The 21972-nt window shown below is 36.9% G+C and overlaps 1 protein-coding gene across 2 annotated transcripts; it reads left to right on the top strand.

The window, feature by feature from the left end:
- The first annotated feature begins 393 nt into the window (after positions 1–393).
- LOC105223379 (lipase 3) lies at positions 394–9714 on the top strand. 2 transcript variants are annotated; one of them, XM_049452279.1, is made up of 3 exons: positions 394–420; positions 8369–9094; positions 9158–9714. In XM_049452279.1, exons 1-3 carry the CDS (start codon positions 409–411, stop codon positions 9563–9565), a joined length of 1146 nt encoding a protein of 381 aa, XP_049308236.1. In that variant the 5' UTR covers positions 394–408; the 3' UTR covers positions 9566–9714. The 2 variants fall into 2 exon arrangements, with proteins under 2 accessions (XP_049308236.1, XP_049308227.1); XM_049452270.1 differs by lacking the exon at positions 394–420 and adding an exon at positions 2803–3084.
- Positions 9715–21972: the final 12258 nt, after the last annotated feature.

Below are 21972 nucleotides of genomic sequence, written 5' to 3'. Positions count from 1 at the left end.
ATGAGTGTTATATATGGGCACGTTCTGTCCTCACGCGAGTCGAATAAGTATTATCCAAGGAAAAGTAATTTTGTTATGGTTTCAAACTAGATTGCAATATAATCTCTATTTCATGGACCATAAACTTTCAATATATTATTAGTTATTTCATTCACAGAAAATTTTATACAACAAAAAAGAAAAATAAATAAATGAAATAAAATCAAAATGACTTTAGAATCAAAACCATATTTAAATCAAATTAAGTATGCAATTTGGCAGAGCTCCAAATATTTACACCCGCCACTGTATAGCAATATGCACTAGAAGTGACAGCTGATTAAGCGAAAAGGTTAGCAACTTTGGAAGGTAGATTATACAAATACAATCTGTAAATAATAATTAAGCTGAGTGGGTAGAAATACGGGAATGATTTCGGAGGTACAATTTAATTTGCTTTTTTTTTTTAAAGCTTGAGTATAAGTAAATGTAAGCAGGTTTTGTGGCGGCGGAGAGAGAAAGAGCGGATAAAGAGCAAGTAATGAGCAAAACTAAAGTGTTTATTAAACAACATTAAATGAATTAATCATATAAAGGTAGACAATTTTAATAAGTTCTATGACACATTTATTGTGGTTGTAAAATGCATTATTCTAGACATGTAAGTGCATTAATTATATGTTGATGGAGACATACATATAATGAAGACTTGAACAAGTGTGTAACCGAACATTGCAAAGTGGCGCAAATCATGAGAATGTAAGGTGCGTGCAATTCGATCGAGATGGCTTTGAAGTATTTCTATGAGAAAGACGATCTTGAGCATTATGAGTTATTCAGTGATATTATAGGTCGATTGCATTACTTTTTTGGAGTACATAACAAGGTGTCTTATAAGAAAGGCTGAGTATATAATTAATTTCACTAAGTGATATACTGGATTATCTGAGGCTGTCATTGTAAACACATTTGCATAAAGTAAAATCGGAATATTCGTTATGTAGGGTCTAAGGGAAGGTAGTGATCGGCTTAGTCTGTGACTATACCAAACATTTGGTCCTGATAATTGAATTAATACAAATCCTTATTAGAGCTTCCAAAAATGGCACCGGAGCAAATACGCTAACGCCTGATCAAATTTTCCATACATTTGTTATAAGCTTCGGCTGGGAAATTATTCATAGACTTCAAGGATTTTTGGTTTTTATGGTTTCGACAAATTTTTGGAGCGCCATTTACTAGATCGTTGAACAGTTTCGACGTCTTATCCATAACCTTGAACATACGAACAGGTTGTATTCATCTAAGAAAAAGTTTTGATCGATTCGCTTTGGGTGCACAGGCTTTTGGGCCAGTCCGGGTCAAATTTGATCAAAGTTGGAAAGGCAAAAATAACATATCAGATACATATATGGGTGTTACGAAAAAAAAGACAAAATATTTATCGAAACATTTACTTGCATTATTCTTAAAAGTTCTTACAGGCTAGTCACTATAACAAAAAAAACTGATTAGAAGGGAGGATATCCTCTTATTCGAGTATTTTAGGGGAAACTCTGATTTCGTTTCGATTCCACGGTTGTTGGATTTAAGTAAGCGGAACGGACCCGGCATCATTCCCCGAAATTACTTCAGGAATACCTTCTGCTGCTACAACAACAAAAGCAACCGATTTCGTTCACAGATCTTTAACCACAAAAGTACTCGAATTATAATTCCAATACTTTTCTTAATGTTTGAGGTAGCAATTTCTAAGAAACGCAGCCAATAAGACTCAAACTAGCGTTAAAAGAGAAATAGACGTAGCTGTGAATCGATTTCCTTAATTTCCGAACTGGGTCCTGAAGATTTATAAGTTGAGAATGTTTTAAGCAAGGTTGCGTAGCTTTTAAATATATTTTTTTTAGATTAAAAATCAAATTTTAATATGGTTGAGTGGTTTTTGAGACCTGACATTTCACGTAAAAATTCATAATGCCGTGCCTACTGTCACATATTTGAACAAACCCATAAGTAGGAGTTATATAGTATGTTATGATTTCCAGTAAATCTCTATATCCACCAAATAATTTTGCATGACCGTAAAGTGAAAATGTTCGAGATCGCAGACATTCTAAAGCTATCAACTGGACGTGCAAATCATATTATTCACAAATATTTCGGTTGAGGGAACTCTGTGTAAAGTGGGCCCCCTGCTAGCTCACTTTTGACCAAAGATAAGGACAAGTTCATGACTCGGAGCAGTGTTTGGAGATGTTCAAGTGTAATAAACCGGAGTTTTTGCGTCGATATGTGACAGTGGATGAAACATGGCTCCCACATTTCTCTCCCGTTTGTATTTTGGGTTGAGAATGCAATAATTTTTATTGACTTCCTTGAAAAAGGAGGGACTATTCCAAGAAAAAGAGTTGCCGCGTCATCAATGAGGCCTCTTTTGGAGCAAGGACAAATGTATAGAAGTGGTATCGAGTAGATGGGGTAGATCGGGGACTTTTCATTTGACCTGTTATGGATATAATCCTATAACTCTCTGGACTAAAATACTCTCTCTAGAACATGTTGCGTGGGTATTAAAATATGTACAATATGTACAAGTATTTAGTTACAAAGTGCTTAAACCTTTTGAACTCATTATTCTTAAGACATATCCGAAGAATATGTAAAATAAATAATTACATAGCATTTACAGGTATTAATAACCTATTGTATACATACATAGTATATGTAACTTAGTATGTGCTCAGATACAACTCGCTGAAAACGCATTTTTATTGTGTTGACGAGGGTGAGTGATAAGATTCATCGCTTCTATTTGTTATATACGATTTCATATTGACAGTTTAGTAGATTAAGCGACGCTTGAGAGTCAGGCCTGTCCGCGTGTTTAGCAAGTGTTTGAGCAATTATCGAAAAAAATTGTTTTTATGATTTTGTGTTTTTGCTTTTTTATTTTTTTTATTTTTACTTGAATGCCGTTAGTAATAAAAAATCATTGAGATGATCATCATGTGTCGAGACTTGTTTGAAATGCGCTTAGAGAAAATGTTTGTGTTATTTATTGTTGTGCTAAGTGCGTTTGTGACAACAATTGAGTGTAATTTAACGGTAAATTTAGAAATGAGTGAATTTGTTATTCTATAGGCTTAGTTGCTTAGTATCTAATTTAATTGCATCAAATTATATTGTAGTGCTTTTAACATTAGAAAGTGTAAACATATTCCATAACTGATAAGGACGTTCGCGTGATGCGGTAAGCTTACGTTCTCGCAACTTCCGTGTGCTTGGAATCAGTTCAGTTCAGTTCTATTTTGCTTCGTTTTTGCAATTCATGTTGTTGTTGTTAAATATTAATACTAATAATAACATAATTTTGCGTGCTTTTCTCGCCTTTGCTGATATCATCCTATTTTGAAAGGAGGTGTAAACAAAGCTACGTGCTGTGTACCGGGTGATTACTTTAACGCAATATGAAAAAGATTTTCGCTAAATCAAGAAGAAAAAATTGAAAAATATCAAAAATCAAAATATCAAAAATTTAATTAATAATGTGTAATAATAAACTATATATATATACGAGCAAGTGAGAAAGCCTCATAAACCGAAACCTTAAATTAAATATAGTCTAGAAACCGCAAAGAAATTAAAAAGTAAACGTTCACCTCTGAAAATAGTTTTTATTACCAACAGAATAAATACATACTATATATCAGTTTAATAATAACTGATCCTATACTTAGATCAAACTAAGTTTCATTATGTAATATCCATTACAGTCTGATATATCAGTCTAATAGAAGAAGTGCGCTGATATTGTACACTTTTATAAACTTTATTGACTAACCGGTATACACTCAGGATAGAATTTCATTCAGAGTGGTCCATTTAAACCACACGCGAAAAAACGAATCACTAAAAATGCTTGCTTTCAATGGTAAAACCAATTTGGATAAAGTTTAAACTCCATACGACAATTTGAGTGTACTTGGCAGCTATTTGTTTGCGATGCCAAAGATTTGTCGTAGTTTTTATACATTGGGTCAATTGACTATTGACGCGTTCCCCGAAGTGGTTTATTTTAGTTAAAAGGAAAGTAAGACTTTGTTCATAGTTTTAAAATTCTTAACATATTTTTCAAAATCTACGTCAACTCCCTTGAAATAATCCTTTTTGGACACTTTTGTCAACGTTTCTTCCAATCTTCGAAACAGTTCTCAAAGTCCGGAATAGCCTTCAATAGGCGTAGAGATTTACCTTTAATGTCTTCAATTAACTCAAAACGGTTTCTCCCAGAGCTGAGTAGGCAGAAGTCACACGGAGCTAAATCAGGCTAATACGATGATTTTGGCACGATATTGGTTGGAAATATGGTGAAAAATTCACAAAGAATCACTAATTCTTCCGATAGTTCAACGATGCCAGTAAGATCTCTGACTGTTAATCGCCGATTAACAAGTACCAATTTCTTTATTTTATTGACGTGTTGATCATCATTTGATATTAATGGCCTTCCTGGACGTGGTTCGTCGTCAACGAGTTCTCGATCCTCTTTGAATAATTTGTACCAATCAAAAACACACTTGTTCGCGACAAACACGTTAACTAAATTAAAAAGTCTTCCTTTTTTGGCCACAGTTGTATGTCACATATTCCTTCTCGTTTCTTCTTTTCGTAAAAAGTCTGTTTTCGACAATGTTTCTTTAACTAGTTCGATTCTGTCGTCATTAAGGGGTTAGGGGTAGTCAGAATTTTCAAAAAAATATTTTTTTTTGCATTTTGGTTAATGCAATATCTTAAAAATATTCTCTGAAAATTTTACGTTGATCACGAATTAGTTTTTGAATTATTCGACAAATAACAAAGGGAGCTCGGGCACTTCAAAGCGCTAAAGTGAAACTTACGCGTTTTTTTTCAAATCTATGTTTTTTGAACTGGAGATCACTGCAACTCGAAAACCGCTCAGTAGCTTTTAATGAAATTTATACAGCTTTTAGAATATGTATATAATAAACTCGGGTCTGATCGAAGGATTTTTTTGTTATCAAAAATTTTGATTTTTTAAGACCAATTTAACTATTGATTTTTTCCAAAAATTTAGAAAAAAATTTTCTGAGGCCGCCATTTTCTTAATTTTTGAAAAAAAAAATCGTTCGATCAGGCCCAGGATTATCTATTTTTTTTGTCCAATTGATTTTAGATGAATCTCCCAGTACTAATGCTTGTCACCGCAAGTACCTTTTTATAGAACTGGGTCAACACAAACAACTATATCTTTGGAAATTAAATTTTTTTTTTGAAATTCGTGACTTCAAGTCGATTCATTCTATAATAATGTAGTTACTACTTTTTTAAAATAACAAGATTTAATAGCAAAAAAAAAATACTGAAAATTCTTTTTTTTCATGCCACTGACTACACCTAACCCCTTAAGAGAGGTTGGTCATATGAGTCAAGTTTTCAGCGACTTGTACCAATGCTTTTGCCAATCAAATATTTGTGTTCGTAAAAAAGCAGACAACCCAAAACACTCTTGCAATATTTTCAACCATATCGAAACGTGACTCCTTTAAGAACACAAAATTTCAAGCAAAATTTTTATTAACTTTATTTCATGGTAAAAACCGCCAGACAAACTTTCGGTTCGGAATCTAACACTTTCAAATAATTTACAAAATAATTGACATATTATATGTTATGGAGATAAAGCTTCAAACGAACATAAAAAGGGTTTACCAATTAAACCAAACATTTATAATCGAATCGTTTTGGGGGCGCAGTTTAAATGGACCAGACTTATTGAAGTTTGAATTTAATATGCGGGCTGAATTCAAATGTGTCTCGGAACTCATTGTGCTATGAAATTAGGGGACTAATCAAAAGTAGAATTAAGATATCTAAGCAAAATATGTTCACCAACTAGAGGAGTTCAACCAGAGAGCTTGATTTATATATGTAGTTATATGTATATATGTATAAGTCAAATGAACGAATCTATTTTTATTGGCTCATGTCAAAGTATTATATTAGATATAGAAATCCATTATTTTTTCAATAATTTGAAAGTGTTATTAAGCTTAGTTAGAACGATCCGATTTCGGTCAAATATGCATTCTTTTAGTCTATATCTCGTTGCTATTTTGAAGGTATTACATAATTCCACTCTTATTAAAATCTGGTCTCTATTGTCAAAAAAAATTGACAATCCGAATTTATAAGCTTTACTTGAGACGAATTTTTCACCAGCAAAAAAAATATTCGTCCTAGACAGAAACCGGTCTATTCATTTAATGTCTAAGAACTTTCCCACTAAGCTCTCGAGCCTTTGGCAATTTACAGCGTGTCGCCTGGTATTATTCCGAAGGAAGTTCATTTTCAAATAACAAAGCTACCAGCAAAAAAAATATTCGTCCTAGACAGAAACCGGTCTATTCATTTAATGTCTAAGAACTTTCCCACTAAGCTCTCGAGCCTTTGGCAATTTACAGCGTGTCGCCTGGTATTATTCCGAAGGAAGTTCATTTTCAAATAACAAAGCTACCCGGGTCCGGATGATTGCTTACTTCCACATCCTTTGGGATAGTCAAAATTTCTCACCAAAGTGTAATTTCCAGCTGACAGAGAAAGCCATGTCTTGCTAATTTCTGCTAGTATTTCTTTTCTTTACTTTTACTTATTTCGCTTAGTGTGAGAGAAACTTGCATTTTCGTTCTTCCTGGCAGCTACTCGCAGTTATGAAACAAACCTACTGTTAAGATCGAAGCTGCACTCCGGCTGTTCTGCATCACTTGCAAGCGTGGACGCGTAAAATGTTTATGTGCGTCTGATAAGCCTAGCCCATCCGCTGTGTAAAATATGTATGTTTATTTGTATATTTCAGTATGAAGATGATCTGGTTTTTCGCAGACACTTTCAGTTCTGCATCATGTAATTTGACTTCAAAGGGTGAAAAAAGGGGTGGTAACTTCACTTTTATGTAGTATAAAGTCAGCGCACTTTTAAAAAATGATAGACGAGATCTTGATTCCATTATGATAAGAGTATGTCAAGACCTTTTTGGTTTCTATGGAGCTAATATTTGTGTTCTCAGATAAAATTTATGTTTATGTACTTTATTTATACTGATGATCTTAAAAGGAACTTTTTCCCGCTAAGCTCTTAGATTTCAGCGAATCTCTGATGCTTCTACGTTAATTGCCTTGGTACTTTTACCGTGCGATTCTGTAACGTGAGACAGTCTCAAGTCTCTAAATTTGAGATTTTAAGTTAGAGACAATGTTTGAGACTTGAGACGATATTGCTATTCTGTAAGTGACAGTCACAAAATCTATTACATTTCATTATTCAGAGATGTTTTTACACTTGAATGAAAATAAATATGTCGATAACAAATATTAAATTTTCTATAATATGGTCAAAAAACATAATTATCAATAAAAATAAAAATGTATGTTGACTTTGTCTCATAATATTTACGAAATTTATGTAAAATTGATTTATTTTTAACCTTTTCGTGTTTGATTTGCTTACAAAATATAAAAATACGTCAATCGATTAATATCTATGATGATCTCTATTCAGTATATTCAAAATGGCAGATAAGAGCTCTTTTTAGTTTTGTGACCGGCTGACTACCAGGTCTCAATATTTTGAGACTAACGCTAGAGACTTTAGTGAATAGTAACTAGTCTCAAATTGAGACAAAATGTCTCAAATAGAGACTAGAGACTGGTTACAGAATCCCGCTATTAGCTTAATTTCTCATTACAAAACATTACAATCGTTTTGAAAACATTACAAACTTCCATTAAGATCACTGCGTTGTAGAGCTATCTCTTGATGGTTTCTCTTTTCTCTGCCTCTCATAGCTGAGTGATATGTATGGTCGGTACGGAGGAAAATTTTTCAGTTCCTTCTTGAATGGTTTTTGTTAGACCGGTCTATTGTGAATTTAGGAATCGATATCTTAGTTTCATTATGATTATTTATTATGACCTGGAGTTCTCTTCTTTGAGAAATTAAGCTTAAAGCACCTTAGCTTTCACTAGTTTAGCACTCCAGAGATTTAGTTTGCCTTTTATTCAAATTAATATATTTACAAGGCTGTAGATTTTACTACTTCAATAATCAGATTTAGACTAAATGAAAAAAACAGATCGGTAAGGATATAGCATTAAAGCAACGGAAATGATGTTGAGTCTTAAAATGAATTTGATTCAAAATCAACAAGGTTTCTAAATCTGTGGCGGTTACTATTAATATCGTAGAATGGGTATGTCTAAATTAATAGAGTAGCTCTCTGGTTCTTTGAAAGTAAACATTACGGTAGGGCCACACTTTCTTCCCAAATTTTTAAAATAATGAAATATTAAAATCTTCAAATATTCGTCCACAGCCCCGCAATATAGCGCTGCACAACTATCCGTTGGAAGAACATACAGTGCAAACCAGCGATGGCTACCTTCTCAGTACTTACCGCATACCAGCACTAACCGCCAAAAGGAACGGAGTCGTACTACTACAGCACGGTTTCACACTCTCTTCCGACGTTTGGCTGCTGCGTGGTCCTAAAGAAGATCTGCCCTACTTACTTGCCGACGCTGGCTACGACGTCTGGCTGGGCAATCACCGCGGCAATGAATATGGACTCAAACATAGTAACTTAGATCCAATAGCGAATAGAAAACACTTTTGGAATTTCACCTGGCACGAAATGGGCTACTATGATCTGCCAAATATAATCGATTATATACTTGAGGAAACCGGTGAAAAGTCCTTGCATTATGTGGGTTATTCACAGGGTGGCTTGGTAGCGTTGGTGCTGCTGATGACACGACCCGAATATGCCGAAAAATTTAAGTCATTGCAATTCACTGCGCCCACTGTATATATGCGGAATCTCAATGTTCCGGTGCCTGCTTCCTGGATCGGTAAGCTACGTAACTATTTATCACATTTCTTGGATTGGTGGGGCTATGGCGAAACCCTGCAATTTGCGCGTTGGAATTTGCATAAACGGATGTGTAAAGCGATGTGTGCCGATGGCGCCTGGCTTAGACCGTTTTTTAAGAAAATATTTAGTATGATCGGTGGACCGGTGGCTGCAAATGAGGATTATGAGGTGAGCGCAATTGCGTAAATTTATATTTGTATTCAAAACACTGAACAATGTTTCAACTTTCAGCACATTTTAACGGAAATTTGTGGTAGTGTTCCGGTGGGCGCCTCAAGTAAGCAACTCCTTCATTATATGCAGCTATACGCCACTGGCGGTTTTACGCAATTCGACTATGGTAGTGCTGATCGTAATTTACGTCAATACGGTCAAGTGCTGGCGCCCAGCTATAATGTGAGCTCCATTAAAAATTGCATCTCGATATATTACAGTGAAACTGATAAAATGTGCGGGCCGGAAGATGTGCGTCAGCTCGGTAGAGATCTGCAATGTGCAGAGTTGCATCGTTTGCCTTATGCCGCATGGAATCATGGAGATTTCGTTTGGTCGCGCCATGCTCGGCATGCTCTACACGAACCTATCATAGCGAAAATTGACGCTTGGCGGGATGGCATGGAAATAAGATTTGCACACTAAGACGGAAAACTTAGAAAACTCAGTCTAACGAGTTTGTTTGTATTTTGTAAATATTATTATAATTTCTCTTGTTGAGAAGCTGGCTGATCTAAATTTAAATAATTTATTTGTTCTCAAAATTATTGTGCAATAAAGTTTTAGGAATTTAATACAATTTTTTAATACCTTTAATGTTTTACCGAGCCTGCTGCACGACGTTTTAATCGCCAAGGGAACAGTGAAAGATTTTAAGAAACTTTTTTTTATTTCAAGATCACACTCGTGATCGTTTCCACTGCTCGGAAAACTTACTATTATCAAGTATGTTAATAAATTATATTGAGATTTGCGAACCCGTTATCGACCAGAATAATAATCGCGAGTTTAATCAGGGTGCCCATCCACCAGCATCCTATTGACACCCAGAAGCCTGTGAATATTATCTATTTTAATTGGTGCCTGATTAAAGGTTGGCGAATAATATATTAAGGTCTACTTAGGAAGAATTCGTCCGCCCCAGTCGTACCAAAGGTTTATGAAAACGTTTTACTTGTAATTCTTCAATAAAGTATTGGAGAAAGTTATTTCAGCAAGACAATAGGAATCTTTTCTCTTTGAGTAAATTTTTTTTCTGAGTGCGGTATTAATTAATTGTTTCTCTAGATATCTGATAATGCTCAAATAGTGATTAAGAGTTATTTATATAAACTGGCAGATCGTGGTAACAAGACACACTAAGAATCCCAGCTGAAAATTGTAATGCTAACAACTAATAATTTTGCATCAATTATCACAAATTTGTTGAGACGGCTAATATTAATTCCGACCAACCGAGATGGTCCAACCGCAGCCTAGTGAAAGCGTCTACATGCTTTCAATTCGCCCTCTTCCATATAACTTTGAGGATTTTTAGCTTCATGCATCATTAGCTATCAAACAGTTCCCAGCGATTTTGCTGTAGCCAGGGACCCAAACAATGCTAATACCGACCATTGACCATTTATGAGTGCACTGTCAGCGCGATCGAGGACTGCGAATCCGTTATCGACCAGATACTATCGGAGTGAATTCACACCACACATCTTAAAAGACTTCGGAGCAATACATTTACTGCTACCTTAAATGACAGTTTGTCTTTCCGGGTTTTAAAAAAAAAAATATGTAATAAATATTTATTCTACCTCAATATAACGAAAACATATTCCCAACATCAGAGACTTTTATTTATTATGCCTTTGTAATTCTGGTTCGCTTTTCTCTAACCTTCTTCTTCTTTACTGTCGTAGACACCGCTTACGCGATTATAGGCCGAGTTCAACCGCACGCAGCCGCCGAGTCGTTTCTTCTTCTCTTCGACTACGTGGGCGCCAATTGGATATTTCAAGTGAAGCCAGGTCCTTCTGCACCTTGGTCCTTTCCAACGGAGTGGAAAGGTCTTCCTCTTCCTCTGCTTCCATGTGGCGGGTACTGGGTCGAATACTTTCAGACCTGGAGTGGTTTTTCCAGCCATCCGTATCAACAAACTGACGCTAGCCAGCGTAGCCCGCTGTGCTTTTAATTAAAAACGCTGAACGTGTGCAATGTCCGTCGTATATCTCGCTACAGCTCATCGTTCCATCGAATGCGCCAACGCGCAAAGTACCATAAAATCTTTCGCAGGAACCTTTCTCTCGAAACCTCGTAACGTCGACGCATCGGTTGGTTTGTCAGCGTCCAAGCCTCTGCACCATATAGCATGACGGGAATTATGAGCGACTTATAGTAGTTTGATTTTTGTAGTCCGAGAGAGGAATTTGCTTTTCAATTGCCTACTCAGTCCGAAGGTAGCAACTGTTTGCAAGAGTAATCCTGTGTTGGATTGTTGGTGGGTGTTAATGCTGGTTCCTAAATAGGACGAAATTATCTATACAACTTCAAAGTTTATGACTGTCAACAGTGACGTGAGAGCCCCAAGTTCGCGAGTGCGATGAGATGACTGTTTGTTTGATGACAGTAGATATTTCGTCTTTTGCCCTCGTTCAATGCCAGAGACCCATTTGCGTTGCTTCCTTGTTCAAGTCTGGAGTAAATCGGAACTTAACGGCGCGGGTCTTGAAGCCGCTGATATCAATAGTCATCGGGCATACGCCAGCAAGCCTGTAAACTCTTATAAAAGATTGTTACCTGCACCTCCGATTAAGTTCAGCAGCAGATTGAAAAAGTCCGTCGCTGCGATAAGGGAGTCGCCTTGTCTGAAAACCTCGTTATGTGTATCCGGGGGGGGGGGAACGCGCTCGGAGAGGTCCTTCCCGAAATCCGGGACGGAGCTTGTGGTATTGCTCAACGTCAGTTTTATACAAGCCCTGTTAGTTTTTGCAGTACATCGCGACATAGAGGGACAGCTTTCCTTTTAGTGCTGTCGAAAGCAGCTTTGAAATCGACGATAGGGTTGGTTGCGTGTCGATTCTCTCCTTTCACTGGGTCTTTACCAAAATTTGGCGCATGGGTGCCTATCTGGTCGGTTGTTGATTTGCCAGGTCCTAAAGCCCCACTGATAAAGGTCCAATCAGTTTGTTGACGGTGGGCTTTAATCTTTCAACACAATACGCGCGATAGAAACCTTGTTACCGAGATGTTGAAGGAGGCTCCCTTATCAGTGGTAGCCGCCGTTCATATTGTAGAAGTTGACGCAAGTGAGGAAAGTTCTATGATCGCCGATTCCCTTGGGAGTGGCCCAGAAACGATTCTTTTACATATGAGAACTCAAGCAGCTTACGAACTTCCGGTCTTTGACCAATGTAAACCTCTGTTGGTAGCCTAAGAACATCCGTTTGAAGGCGAGCTAAAAGTGAGAAGGCGAAACATCCCATCCCCTGCATAGGTTGTCTGCGCTGGGTTTGGGACCCGCCATGTAAAAAACCACCCCCAATTAAAAACCACCACCAGACTCGGATGGGAGGATCCCGCCCTTTGTCTCTAACCGTTTGCAGCAAATTAAGGATACTCAGAAACTTTTCGGGGACATCAACCAGCTGAAAGCAGCTGCCTCAGAAGCCAAAAAAGTTATAAAGATGAACATGCGTTTTTAAAAAATTACATCACGTACATTATTGCCTTTGAATTGTGTCTTTTAGTGAAGTCGCCAACTTGTGGTCTGAGCTTTGCAAGTCTTTTTACGATGATTTTATTAAGAGTGTAAGAGTGTAATTTCAATTGAAAATAATTGTAAAAAATCGAAGAATAAATGGGAAAGTTTTGAAGTATTAAGTCATATCTGACTCAACATCTAAATATTTCTTCATTTCCATTTATATTATATAAATTACCAAACCAACATATCACATCAAAATGATCATTAGTGTTTAGCAAGCTCTTGTCTTGCTGAAGTAAAGAAGTTCCATTAAATTTTGTGTATGATATCAAAATTTTTTTTAGTGCCGAACATGTTCAGAATGTTGGAAAAAGGACCTTCGGGGATAATTTGTTTTGTTGCGAGCGATTGTTTTCGATTGATATTATAATCAAATTATACAAAGTGGGGTCGAGAACGGCGTGTTGACGACAAAAATCGCGTCCATTACGGCCATCAACATCAACGCGTCAATAAAATAATGGAATTGGTGCTTGAGGATCAACGTTTAAGAGTCAGAGATCTTATTGCCATCGTTGGAAAATCGGAAGGATCTGTGAAAATCATTTTGAAAGATGATTTGGGTCAAAGAAAAGTGAAAGTACGATTGGTTCCAAAATCACTAAATTTTTTTTCGAAAAACACCGTCACGTTAATGTCTGTGAAATATTGCTTTCCGGACTTGGCCAAGAATGCCATGAAAAAACATAATATGTTATGGGATTACCTGGAGGCACACTCCGGGCTTTAGGAAAACCATCAACCCCTCCCGTATCCCTACCAAGGGCGTAGCAAATCATCACACAAGGGAAAACTTTCGTACAAATCCGGGTATTTCTCCGCACTCCGTGCAAGAATTGTATCCGAAACCGAACCCATCAAGCGTACCATACGGCGGAATAACCTAAAACTCGATTGCCATCGATCCCGAGTTTGCAAGAAAAAACTTTTTATTCAACGACCAAGCACCTCATTGGTTGAATATGTATGTTATTAACCAAAATTTGGTTGCATTTGAAGTAATGGTAAATCCACAAGTTATTGCTGAGAACGCCGTGACATGCTGAAAAAGTCCACTGTTTTTGTGCAATATGTAGTCAGAGGGAATCATTGTTCCATATTTCTTGTAAAATGAGGTTCCAATACCGCGTTGCTAACAAAAAGTGGAAAAAAATTAGTCCCTCAATGAAAATTTTAGCATTAAATAATACCAATATTTCTAACATTTTTAAGTCTTTGAAATTTGACTCAATGGTTGATTTCATCGTCTAATTTCTGCTTATGTCTTAAATTAATTTTAATTTTCGCTAAAAGTGGTTGTCAGCATGTACACGAATGTTCAAGTTTATATATTTATGTAACTATATATGTACGTATACCAGTATTTATATATTGCGTGCATCATCTGCACACCAAATTTTTCGAACTTTTTACGCGTCCCGTTAGTTTTTGAAAGTTCAAGTTCACAACGTGCATACAATGACAGCGACGACGATGAAAATAAATTCGAGGACTAAACTGACAGCGAAAAGCGAAAAACTAAAATAGCAAAGAGTGGACTAAAAAAAAACTATGAAAAAAGTCACTAGTTAAATAAAATATGTACAAATATTTGCGGATAGTACTGAATAACAAAATACAAACAAAAAGTTAGCAAGTCTGCGAAAGTAGTTCATTGTCAGCGCCATAAACTATTGTGGAAAATTTGTTCGTCTCTGTTTTCATTTTTTGTTTACTTGGAAAAATATCGTGGTTTCAGTTAGCATGCTGTGCTGCGTGTGGAAATGCTGGTTGTAAATGATGCACACATACATTTATAAATGTTTACTCCACTAGTATTAATACTTTGATCCTTGATAAATTGCACTGCGAAAATCGCTAATTGTTGGCTTCAATTAACCGAAGATTCAAAAAAACCGTTAGGGGGTTTCATTTGAGCATTCTTGCCAATTAAGAGAATTTAGACCCATATTAAAGAACATAGTACGGAAGACAATAGATTTTACCCACACGTAATATTTTTAAGATTTTTGCAGTAAAACATATGTTATTTAAGAAGCTATCTCCACTCTGTAATCCAGCAACCGAAACCCGTTTTCGTTGTGTGATTTTTTGAAACATGCATGAAGCAGTCTGAAGCCAGTCCTGAGTGCAGAGTTTTTAATATAATGGGTGATCTAAGTAAGGAGGCAATTTTTTTTTTCAATAGCCTTGTTTTTTGCAAACCCCAATATCCACGCTTGAGTCGTGGTCAAACTGTCATGTTATTTTTACTCAGTAATTATTTGGGTATTTCATCTGGGAAATGACCTTTACGCCTGAACAATACGATATTCACAAACTGTTCAACTTTATTACGAAAATTAAGGCGTTCTGTAAAGAATGTGGTTTGCGGCTTCGCTCAAACCTATGGTTCAAAATAATCGGGGCCTACTGAGTCGTACTGTTCGCAACACCCGCATCTCATCTTGAGAACCCATCATTATATGGGTTTATTTAATCTTCGAGGGAGTAGACGTCGTCCAGCACGCAGTGAAGTAAATATAGCAACACCGTAGCTAAGAGTTTATACCAAAGACCGTGGAAAGTCCCCCGTTTCGGACTTCCATTTGCAGTAACTCGGACTGACAATATAGAACAACTTGCCGCATTTTGTGCTTCGAGAATCTTACCGAACTTACCGTCATTTTTGGGCCATCAGATAACCAAAAGAAACCTGATAGATTTTCTTAAATTGTCGGTGAAATTATCTCGGAAACACTATTTTCCTCCAATCTATATTAACCCATCGTGAACCATCATCTTTACAAACAGCGGCCTTGTACAATAAACGTTCAAATTGGGAATACTTTATAAAGATCATGAAGTGTTAAGAAAGTAAATATGACGCTATATTAAATACAGACCAGTTGAAGCCTGATATTTTACATTTACAACAAGTATGAAACACGCATCTTTAGAAAGTACACCGGAATTAAGGAAAATTGCTGTAAATTTCCCAATATCACAATAAGACTACGAATTAATTTAAATTAAGTAGAGAAAGCTACAGAACGTAAATGGTTTGATGGTTTAGGCCAGCTAATAAATCTATATTAAAATCTTAATCGAAAAAATTTAGAGGTTTTAAAAATGAAAAATTTTGCAAAATATCTTTTCGGTCACTAACTAAGAGAAGAAATTCTGATTTACTCTCTTTGGGAAAACGAGGAAAGACTATTCTATAACATCAGAAACCTCAAGTACGTTTTATAAAAAATAAATTCTGATTGGGCCAGAGAAGATTCAAAGAAACGGAAGTATTTTCGGATTATTTAGCCAAAATATGCTCCCCATATGAAGCACACGTAGATTATTCTACTCTTCCATTCAAGAAAGCGAAGAAATCTCAAATTGCTCAAGCAGTAAGCTAAGTGAGGAAATCAAAAATCTGAAAAACAAAAAAGGCCAAGGTTATGTTCTGATTACTACATATATCATTCTACGATTGATTAAATCCACAGTATTATTACACACATTGTTTAAACAAAATCTTTTAAGGGGACAAAAAATCTGAATCTACCGTGTTTTTTTTGGATGTTGCACAAAAGCGTTCGATAAAGTTTGTCACAAAGGAACTGTTTTACGGGGGGGGAACTCTAGAAACGGATTTTAACCGAAACAGCATTATGACATCGATAAAACTCGTCTTAGCAGCTCGCTACTTTCGTGTTAAAACAAGGAGACAAATATTCAATCTTAGGGAAATAAAAGCAGTAGTTTCCCACAAGGTAGTGATTTGAGGCCCTCTTATTTATAGGGTGATTTTTAAGAGCTTTATAACTTTTTTTAAAAAAAAAACTCATAAAATTTGCAAAATCTCATCGGTTCTTTATTTGAAACGTTAGATTTGTTCATGACATTTACTTTTTGAAGATAATTTCATTTAAATGTTGACGCGCGGCTGCGTCTGAGGTAGGTCCATTCGGAAACGCCAATTTTCGCGGCAACTTTTTCGAGCATTTCGGCCGGAAATTAGCCCCGAATTTCTTCGGAAATGTTGGTCGGCCAAAGCTGGAATTAGTTGCTGGCTTATTTCTGTAGACTTTTAAACTTGACGTAGCCGCACACAAAAAATAGTCTAAAGGCGTTAAATATCGCAGGATCTTTGGTGGCTCAATTACGGGGTCCATTTCTTGAGATGAATTGGTTGTCCCGAAGTTTTCCCTCAAAATGGCCATACGAATCGCGAGCTGTGTGGCATGTAGCGCAATCTTGTTAAAACCACAGTCAACCCGAAGTTTCAGTCTCTTCCATTTTTGGTGACAACAAAAAGTTTGTTAGCATCGAACGATTAGCGATCGCCATTTCACAGTCACGTTTGCGGTCCCAACAGCATCTTTGAAAAAAATACGGTCCAATGATTCCAACCAGAGTACAAACCACACCAAACAGTGCATTTTTTTCGGGATGCATCGGGCAGTTCTTGAAACTGGCTTCTGGTTTGCTCTTCACCCCAAATGCGGCAATTTTGGTTATTTACGTAGCCATTCAAAAACCAGGAAAATGAGCCTCATCGCTGAACAAAAGATTTGTCGATAAACACATTTCGAACCGAACACTGATTTTGGTTAATAAAATTTCAATGATTTGCAAGCGTTGCTCGGTTAGTAAGTCTATTCATGATGAAAATGTCAAAGCATACTGAGCATCTTTCTCTTTGACACCAATGTCTGAAATCCCCACGTGATCTGTCAAATTACTAATGCATGAAAAACCTAAACCTCAAAAAAAATCACCCGTTAATATACTAAGTTACCGGGCGAGCAACCTGCCAGTAGACTGCAATTAGACAACGACCGCGTTTTGCAGATGATACCGCGTTGCTTGCTCTTGGTAGTAGTAAACGAGTTAACGAGTAACAATCACGGATATTCAATCGCCAACAAGATACTTATCTAAAACAAGTGCTCAGAACCGATATGGGAGCTATTGGTGCGTAAAACTCTAGGGATGTACTCCAATAAATAGAAAGTCATTCTACAATTTCAAACCAAAGTACTAAGACTAATTTTCAAAGCGCCTTGGTATTGTAGATGTTCTGATATAGAGCGTGATCTAGGCGTAAACTCGGTTAACGCGGAAATATTAAAAATTGCAGCCGGCAGATGTGCTGGCAGTATTGTAAACGAAGGAGTTATGACATGTTAACTTCCTAGAGGGATGGACCACCAAGGACGACTCGAACCGCCTCCAAACCCATCGATTCTTTCAAATATAGCCAATTGCTCTAACAATAGTAGTTTTGTAATTTTGTAATTAGAACGTGTAAAATCGTATTCAATGTGACGGTTAGTCCTCCCTTTTATCTGAACTAATGGCAATGTTAAAAAACTAAACAAACCAAACCCTCCATCAACCTTAGCATCAACCAAAGGATTTATTAAAGAGCACATTTTCGGTGAGCAGATAATCTCACGTTGTTGGTGCCGGTCGATTGCTCATCAAGATCGTGTGGATAGGTATCATCACCGTTAGAAGACAATTTTTTGTGGGTATATGTAAAAGTCTAAAGTCTATGCGGACAATCGAGCGTCGATTCAGGCCGGGGAGCAAACATCACACATATCATTTGGTCAGTTACCAGTCGGAACGTTCGATGGACCCATCGGAAATTGGACTAATCAGATGGACCATCTGAGGCGCAGTGGGAGCCAATTATTGGAAAGAGATAAACTGAGAAAAAATTAAATGCCAAAATAATGTTTTTTTCCGATAATAAACTATTCCCCATTAAATGTTGACGTTTTTGGGCGTTTTATATATCCTTTCAAAAAGTATGGGAACCTCAAATCAATCATACTTTATTTATTTTTAAGAAGCTATATCCACTTGCAAGCCTGAAAGGGTTTTTTTGTGATTTTTTGTAGATGTTCTTAATAAATAAATAAAGATAGTGTAAAGAGCAGAGTTTAATTGCCAGTTGTCCGTGTGAAATGCTTCTATGGCAAGTTCGAACAGACAACCGAAGTAGCTAGGCTTAAAAAATTTCCTGTACTAGCCACCCGACTTCCCCTATTTTACTATGTACAAAAAATATGGGAAAATGGAGTGGATGCAGTAAAAAATCAGTGGCGTTAGATCCTGGAACCACAAAACATTTTCCAGAGTGCACCTTTCCTAAAGTCCGGTAAGTGATAGCATAGAGTACGTCCTACAGACATCATAACGAAAGGCGAATTACTTTTAAAATCCCCTGGTGTGGACGAATTTCTTACAGCCAGGACGTAAGAATGTATCAAATTGCTTTGTTTTACCCCGAGAAAGGGAAGAGTCGTAATTTTCTTATTCCCTTACCGAATATATGTCAAACCTCAAGGCTTTTGAGGCCATTTAAAACAATTCTAGATGCCTATATTAGAAAGCTTGCAATTGCTTGCTAAAGAACTTTTTGAAAACTTTGAAAAGCTAATTCACCAAAAATGATAGGCTATTAGACGATATAGCTAGATTAGTCACGGAAAAGTTTTAAACAATAAGTAATAGATGGTCAACGGGGGGGATATAAGGGGTTAAACTCGATGGGCGATATCGGCTAACCCCCCGAGGCTCAACGGGGTTGGAATGCTATGGTAACTGATGCGGAAAGGACACTGTGGAAGGAGAAAGTAAAAGAATACAGTCGTGATCTTATATTATGAATGGTAAGAAAGAATGTTAGGGGTTCACAGAGGTCTATCACATGGCCCTCATGCATTGATGTTTTCTGCGGGTAGTGGAAGCCAATTTTGGCTTTATACTATGTTCGGAACCGACATTGAAACATTTTGGAAAACACATTTGTATCTTGTGGAATGTAAGTCGTTCGGACCGACAATTTATGTTTTCGCTGAGTTTTCCCTGACAACTATCAATACGGGTATTCCTCTTGGCTCTTTGCAAAGTCAGCTTGCACGACTGACACGTCATCTCCTGTTCCCAAATGCCTAAAATCCACTTTATATGCACCACCAAACCTATGTGCCCCACCATGGGCCAAAAAGAGCACCCATTTGGTTCATGTATCTGCTCACGCGCGATCCGTTACTGACACACGTGTACGAAAATAACACATGGGTTTTGGTCCTGAAATATTTTACCCGGCTACTTTGCAAACAAATTTTCTTGCGTGTGTCTTGTTGTGCCGTTTGCCACCAAGAAGAAAATTCTGCAATTGATGTCACCATGCAATGGTTTTTTGCAAGAACAAGAGAATCCCTTAAAAAACAGTGAGCAGCTGTATTTTTTATAATGGAATGTAAACAAAATATCTAGTATAGCAATTTAGGGGCAGCAAAATATGTCTTCCAAAAAAATCGATTAAACTAGAAGCAGGCATCCCGATTTATAGTGAGTGGAAGGAAGTTTTCAAGTAGTTTTCAGCGAAAAACCTTAGTTGTTTTTCGTTTTTTTTGACAAGAGGTACATGGGACGAAAACACAAGTTGTTCCCATGCGAAAACCACTTTTTTCCCCCGAAAACATAGTTTTCAATGTCGCGTTCCGAACCTAGCATTAATGGTGTTTTGGTTTGGTTGAAATTTTCGTAAATTTTAGGACATGAGATAGTCTGAAATCTCTAGGGTAAAGTCCTAATTCTGATATTTTCGTTGGTGAATGATTGATAGCCTAAAACTGAAAAGAATCATATGGCTTTGTTAGATGGAAAGTAGACGGTGGTTGTTAGATACCCATATCTATTTCGGTGTGTTTTAGGTGACACAAATCACTTTTGGTACAAATTTAAAAAAAAAAAATCCCAGAGCTATTGATTTATTTTTATAGGAAAAAGAGAGTTTTCGGAGGCTAATGCAGTTCATAAACTTGGCAAAGTTCCATACTTTTATGCTTCCGAAATTCGCTTCATAAGGTTTGTTGGAAGAAATGACAGGATCAGAAGTGTCTGAAGGCTCTGTTGATGAAAACATCCCATGACATTATCTAACACGACTTATGCTTCAGTGCGTGTGGATTGCAGTCAACTGCCTGCTCACAGAATAAATTTTGTTGTGTGCTTCCCGCTTCTTCTCGTAAATATCCCAACGGGGAAGTATTGTATTTGTGACCATAATTTGCCTTGAATGGACAATTATTTTGTGAACGAGGTTTGCCGTCATTGGGCAACCATGGATAACAATCCGACAATTTGTTCACCCAGTTTTTAAAACAAAATTGTTCAAAATTTCTCCAAAATCATTTGAAAGCGGACTTAACCCGTGTTTTTTAAATTATGTAAAAGTGGAACAAACCTCGAGGCACTTAAAAATTTTTGTTGGCACAGTGAAGTCCTGTAAGGTGTTTTGCATTACATATTGGGCATGCTTGAGAAGCGTTTTATTTTGTCAGTGCATTGAAGCACTTTTCCATCTATGACAGTCAATGTTCGAAAGTTGAAATTTTATGGTAAATGCACTGCCTTTGTCGTTCCTTCATGGAACATTATTTTTGCTGGTAAAAGTTTTTTAATTTCCTTCTTTTGATGTTCAGGTCCTCTTTTAATATGGCTTTCTCTGTTTCTTTCAAAAACTCCAAGTTTGAGAGGGGCGGCAAAGATCCTTATCGGACTGTGGTAGGTACGGTTATTTCCATAAAACCAAGTCCAGAAGCATCAATTAATCGCAAGAGGCATTACGGTTGAGGCAACTAGGCATGCATCTGAATCGCAGGATCATTGGTCAGCATAGGCCTGGTTAATAGTTCGAACTGCCCGGTACTACCATCTGAACCCATAAATTAGGATTAAAACCAGCTGATATAAAATCTAACCTCCTTGCTGCCTCATCGTATAATAATTACTTTCTTCTTGAAGACAACAATTTCGGAGTCAGCCGTATGACTTAAAAGATAGTTCATTGGGACCATTGCGTACCAGTATCGATAATGTGATAATATTAGCAGGTCTACAAAGCTTTTTTTGTTCCACAACATCTTTATATGGGGGGGGTTAGAGGATATTTTCGGCAGTCTCTGTGCTTAGCATCGTCTCTAATTGCGCAAATACTGCTCCCTTGCTAAGCCTTGATCTATAATAAAGGGCCAATGCTTCGTCACTGTGAATGCATCGAATTAGGCTGCTTAATATGGGAATTTTCACAAATCTCCGGCTTATGTCCTTTGCCTTTTCGTTCCGATAATTGCAAGCAGTATTAAGGACCTACAGAAGGATATCCAATGGAGGCCCTGAGATCGCGCAGCTTTTAAACTGGCTGTTTGAATGAACAAGGAGACGTTGCATCCGTCTGTGATTTAGATAGAGCTGGCAGCTCTTTCCTTCTGTGATCTTCTTCCGAATAAGCCAATTT

This window comes from Bactrocera dorsalis, chromosome 1, assembly GCF_023373825.1.
Source record: "Bactrocera dorsalis isolate Fly_Bdor chromosome 1, ASM2337382v1, whole genome shotgun sequence".
NCBI classification, from domain to species: Eukaryota; Metazoa; Arthropoda; class Insecta; order Diptera; family Tephritidae; genus Bactrocera; species Bactrocera dorsalis.
Note: the sequence above shows the minus strand (reverse complement) of the source record. Positions and strands in the feature narration are given on the sequence as shown.

What these genes read in the sequence shown, in the direction of transcription:
- LOC105223379 (XM_049452270.1), top strand. Translation starts at nt 2,977, where the DNA reads ATGATCATCATGTGTCGAGACTTGTTTGAAATGCGCTTAGAGAAAATG. An exon ending in CAATTGAGTGTAATTTAACG is followed by an intron (nt 3,085 to 8,368) that starts GTAAATTTAGAA and finishes ATTCGTCCACAG; the next exon opens with CCCCGCAATATAGCGCTGCA. An exon ending in CTGCAAATGAGGATTATGAG is followed by an intron (nt 9,095 to 9,157) that starts GTGAGCGCAATT and finishes TTCAACTTTCAG; the next exon opens with CACATTTTAACGGAAATTTG.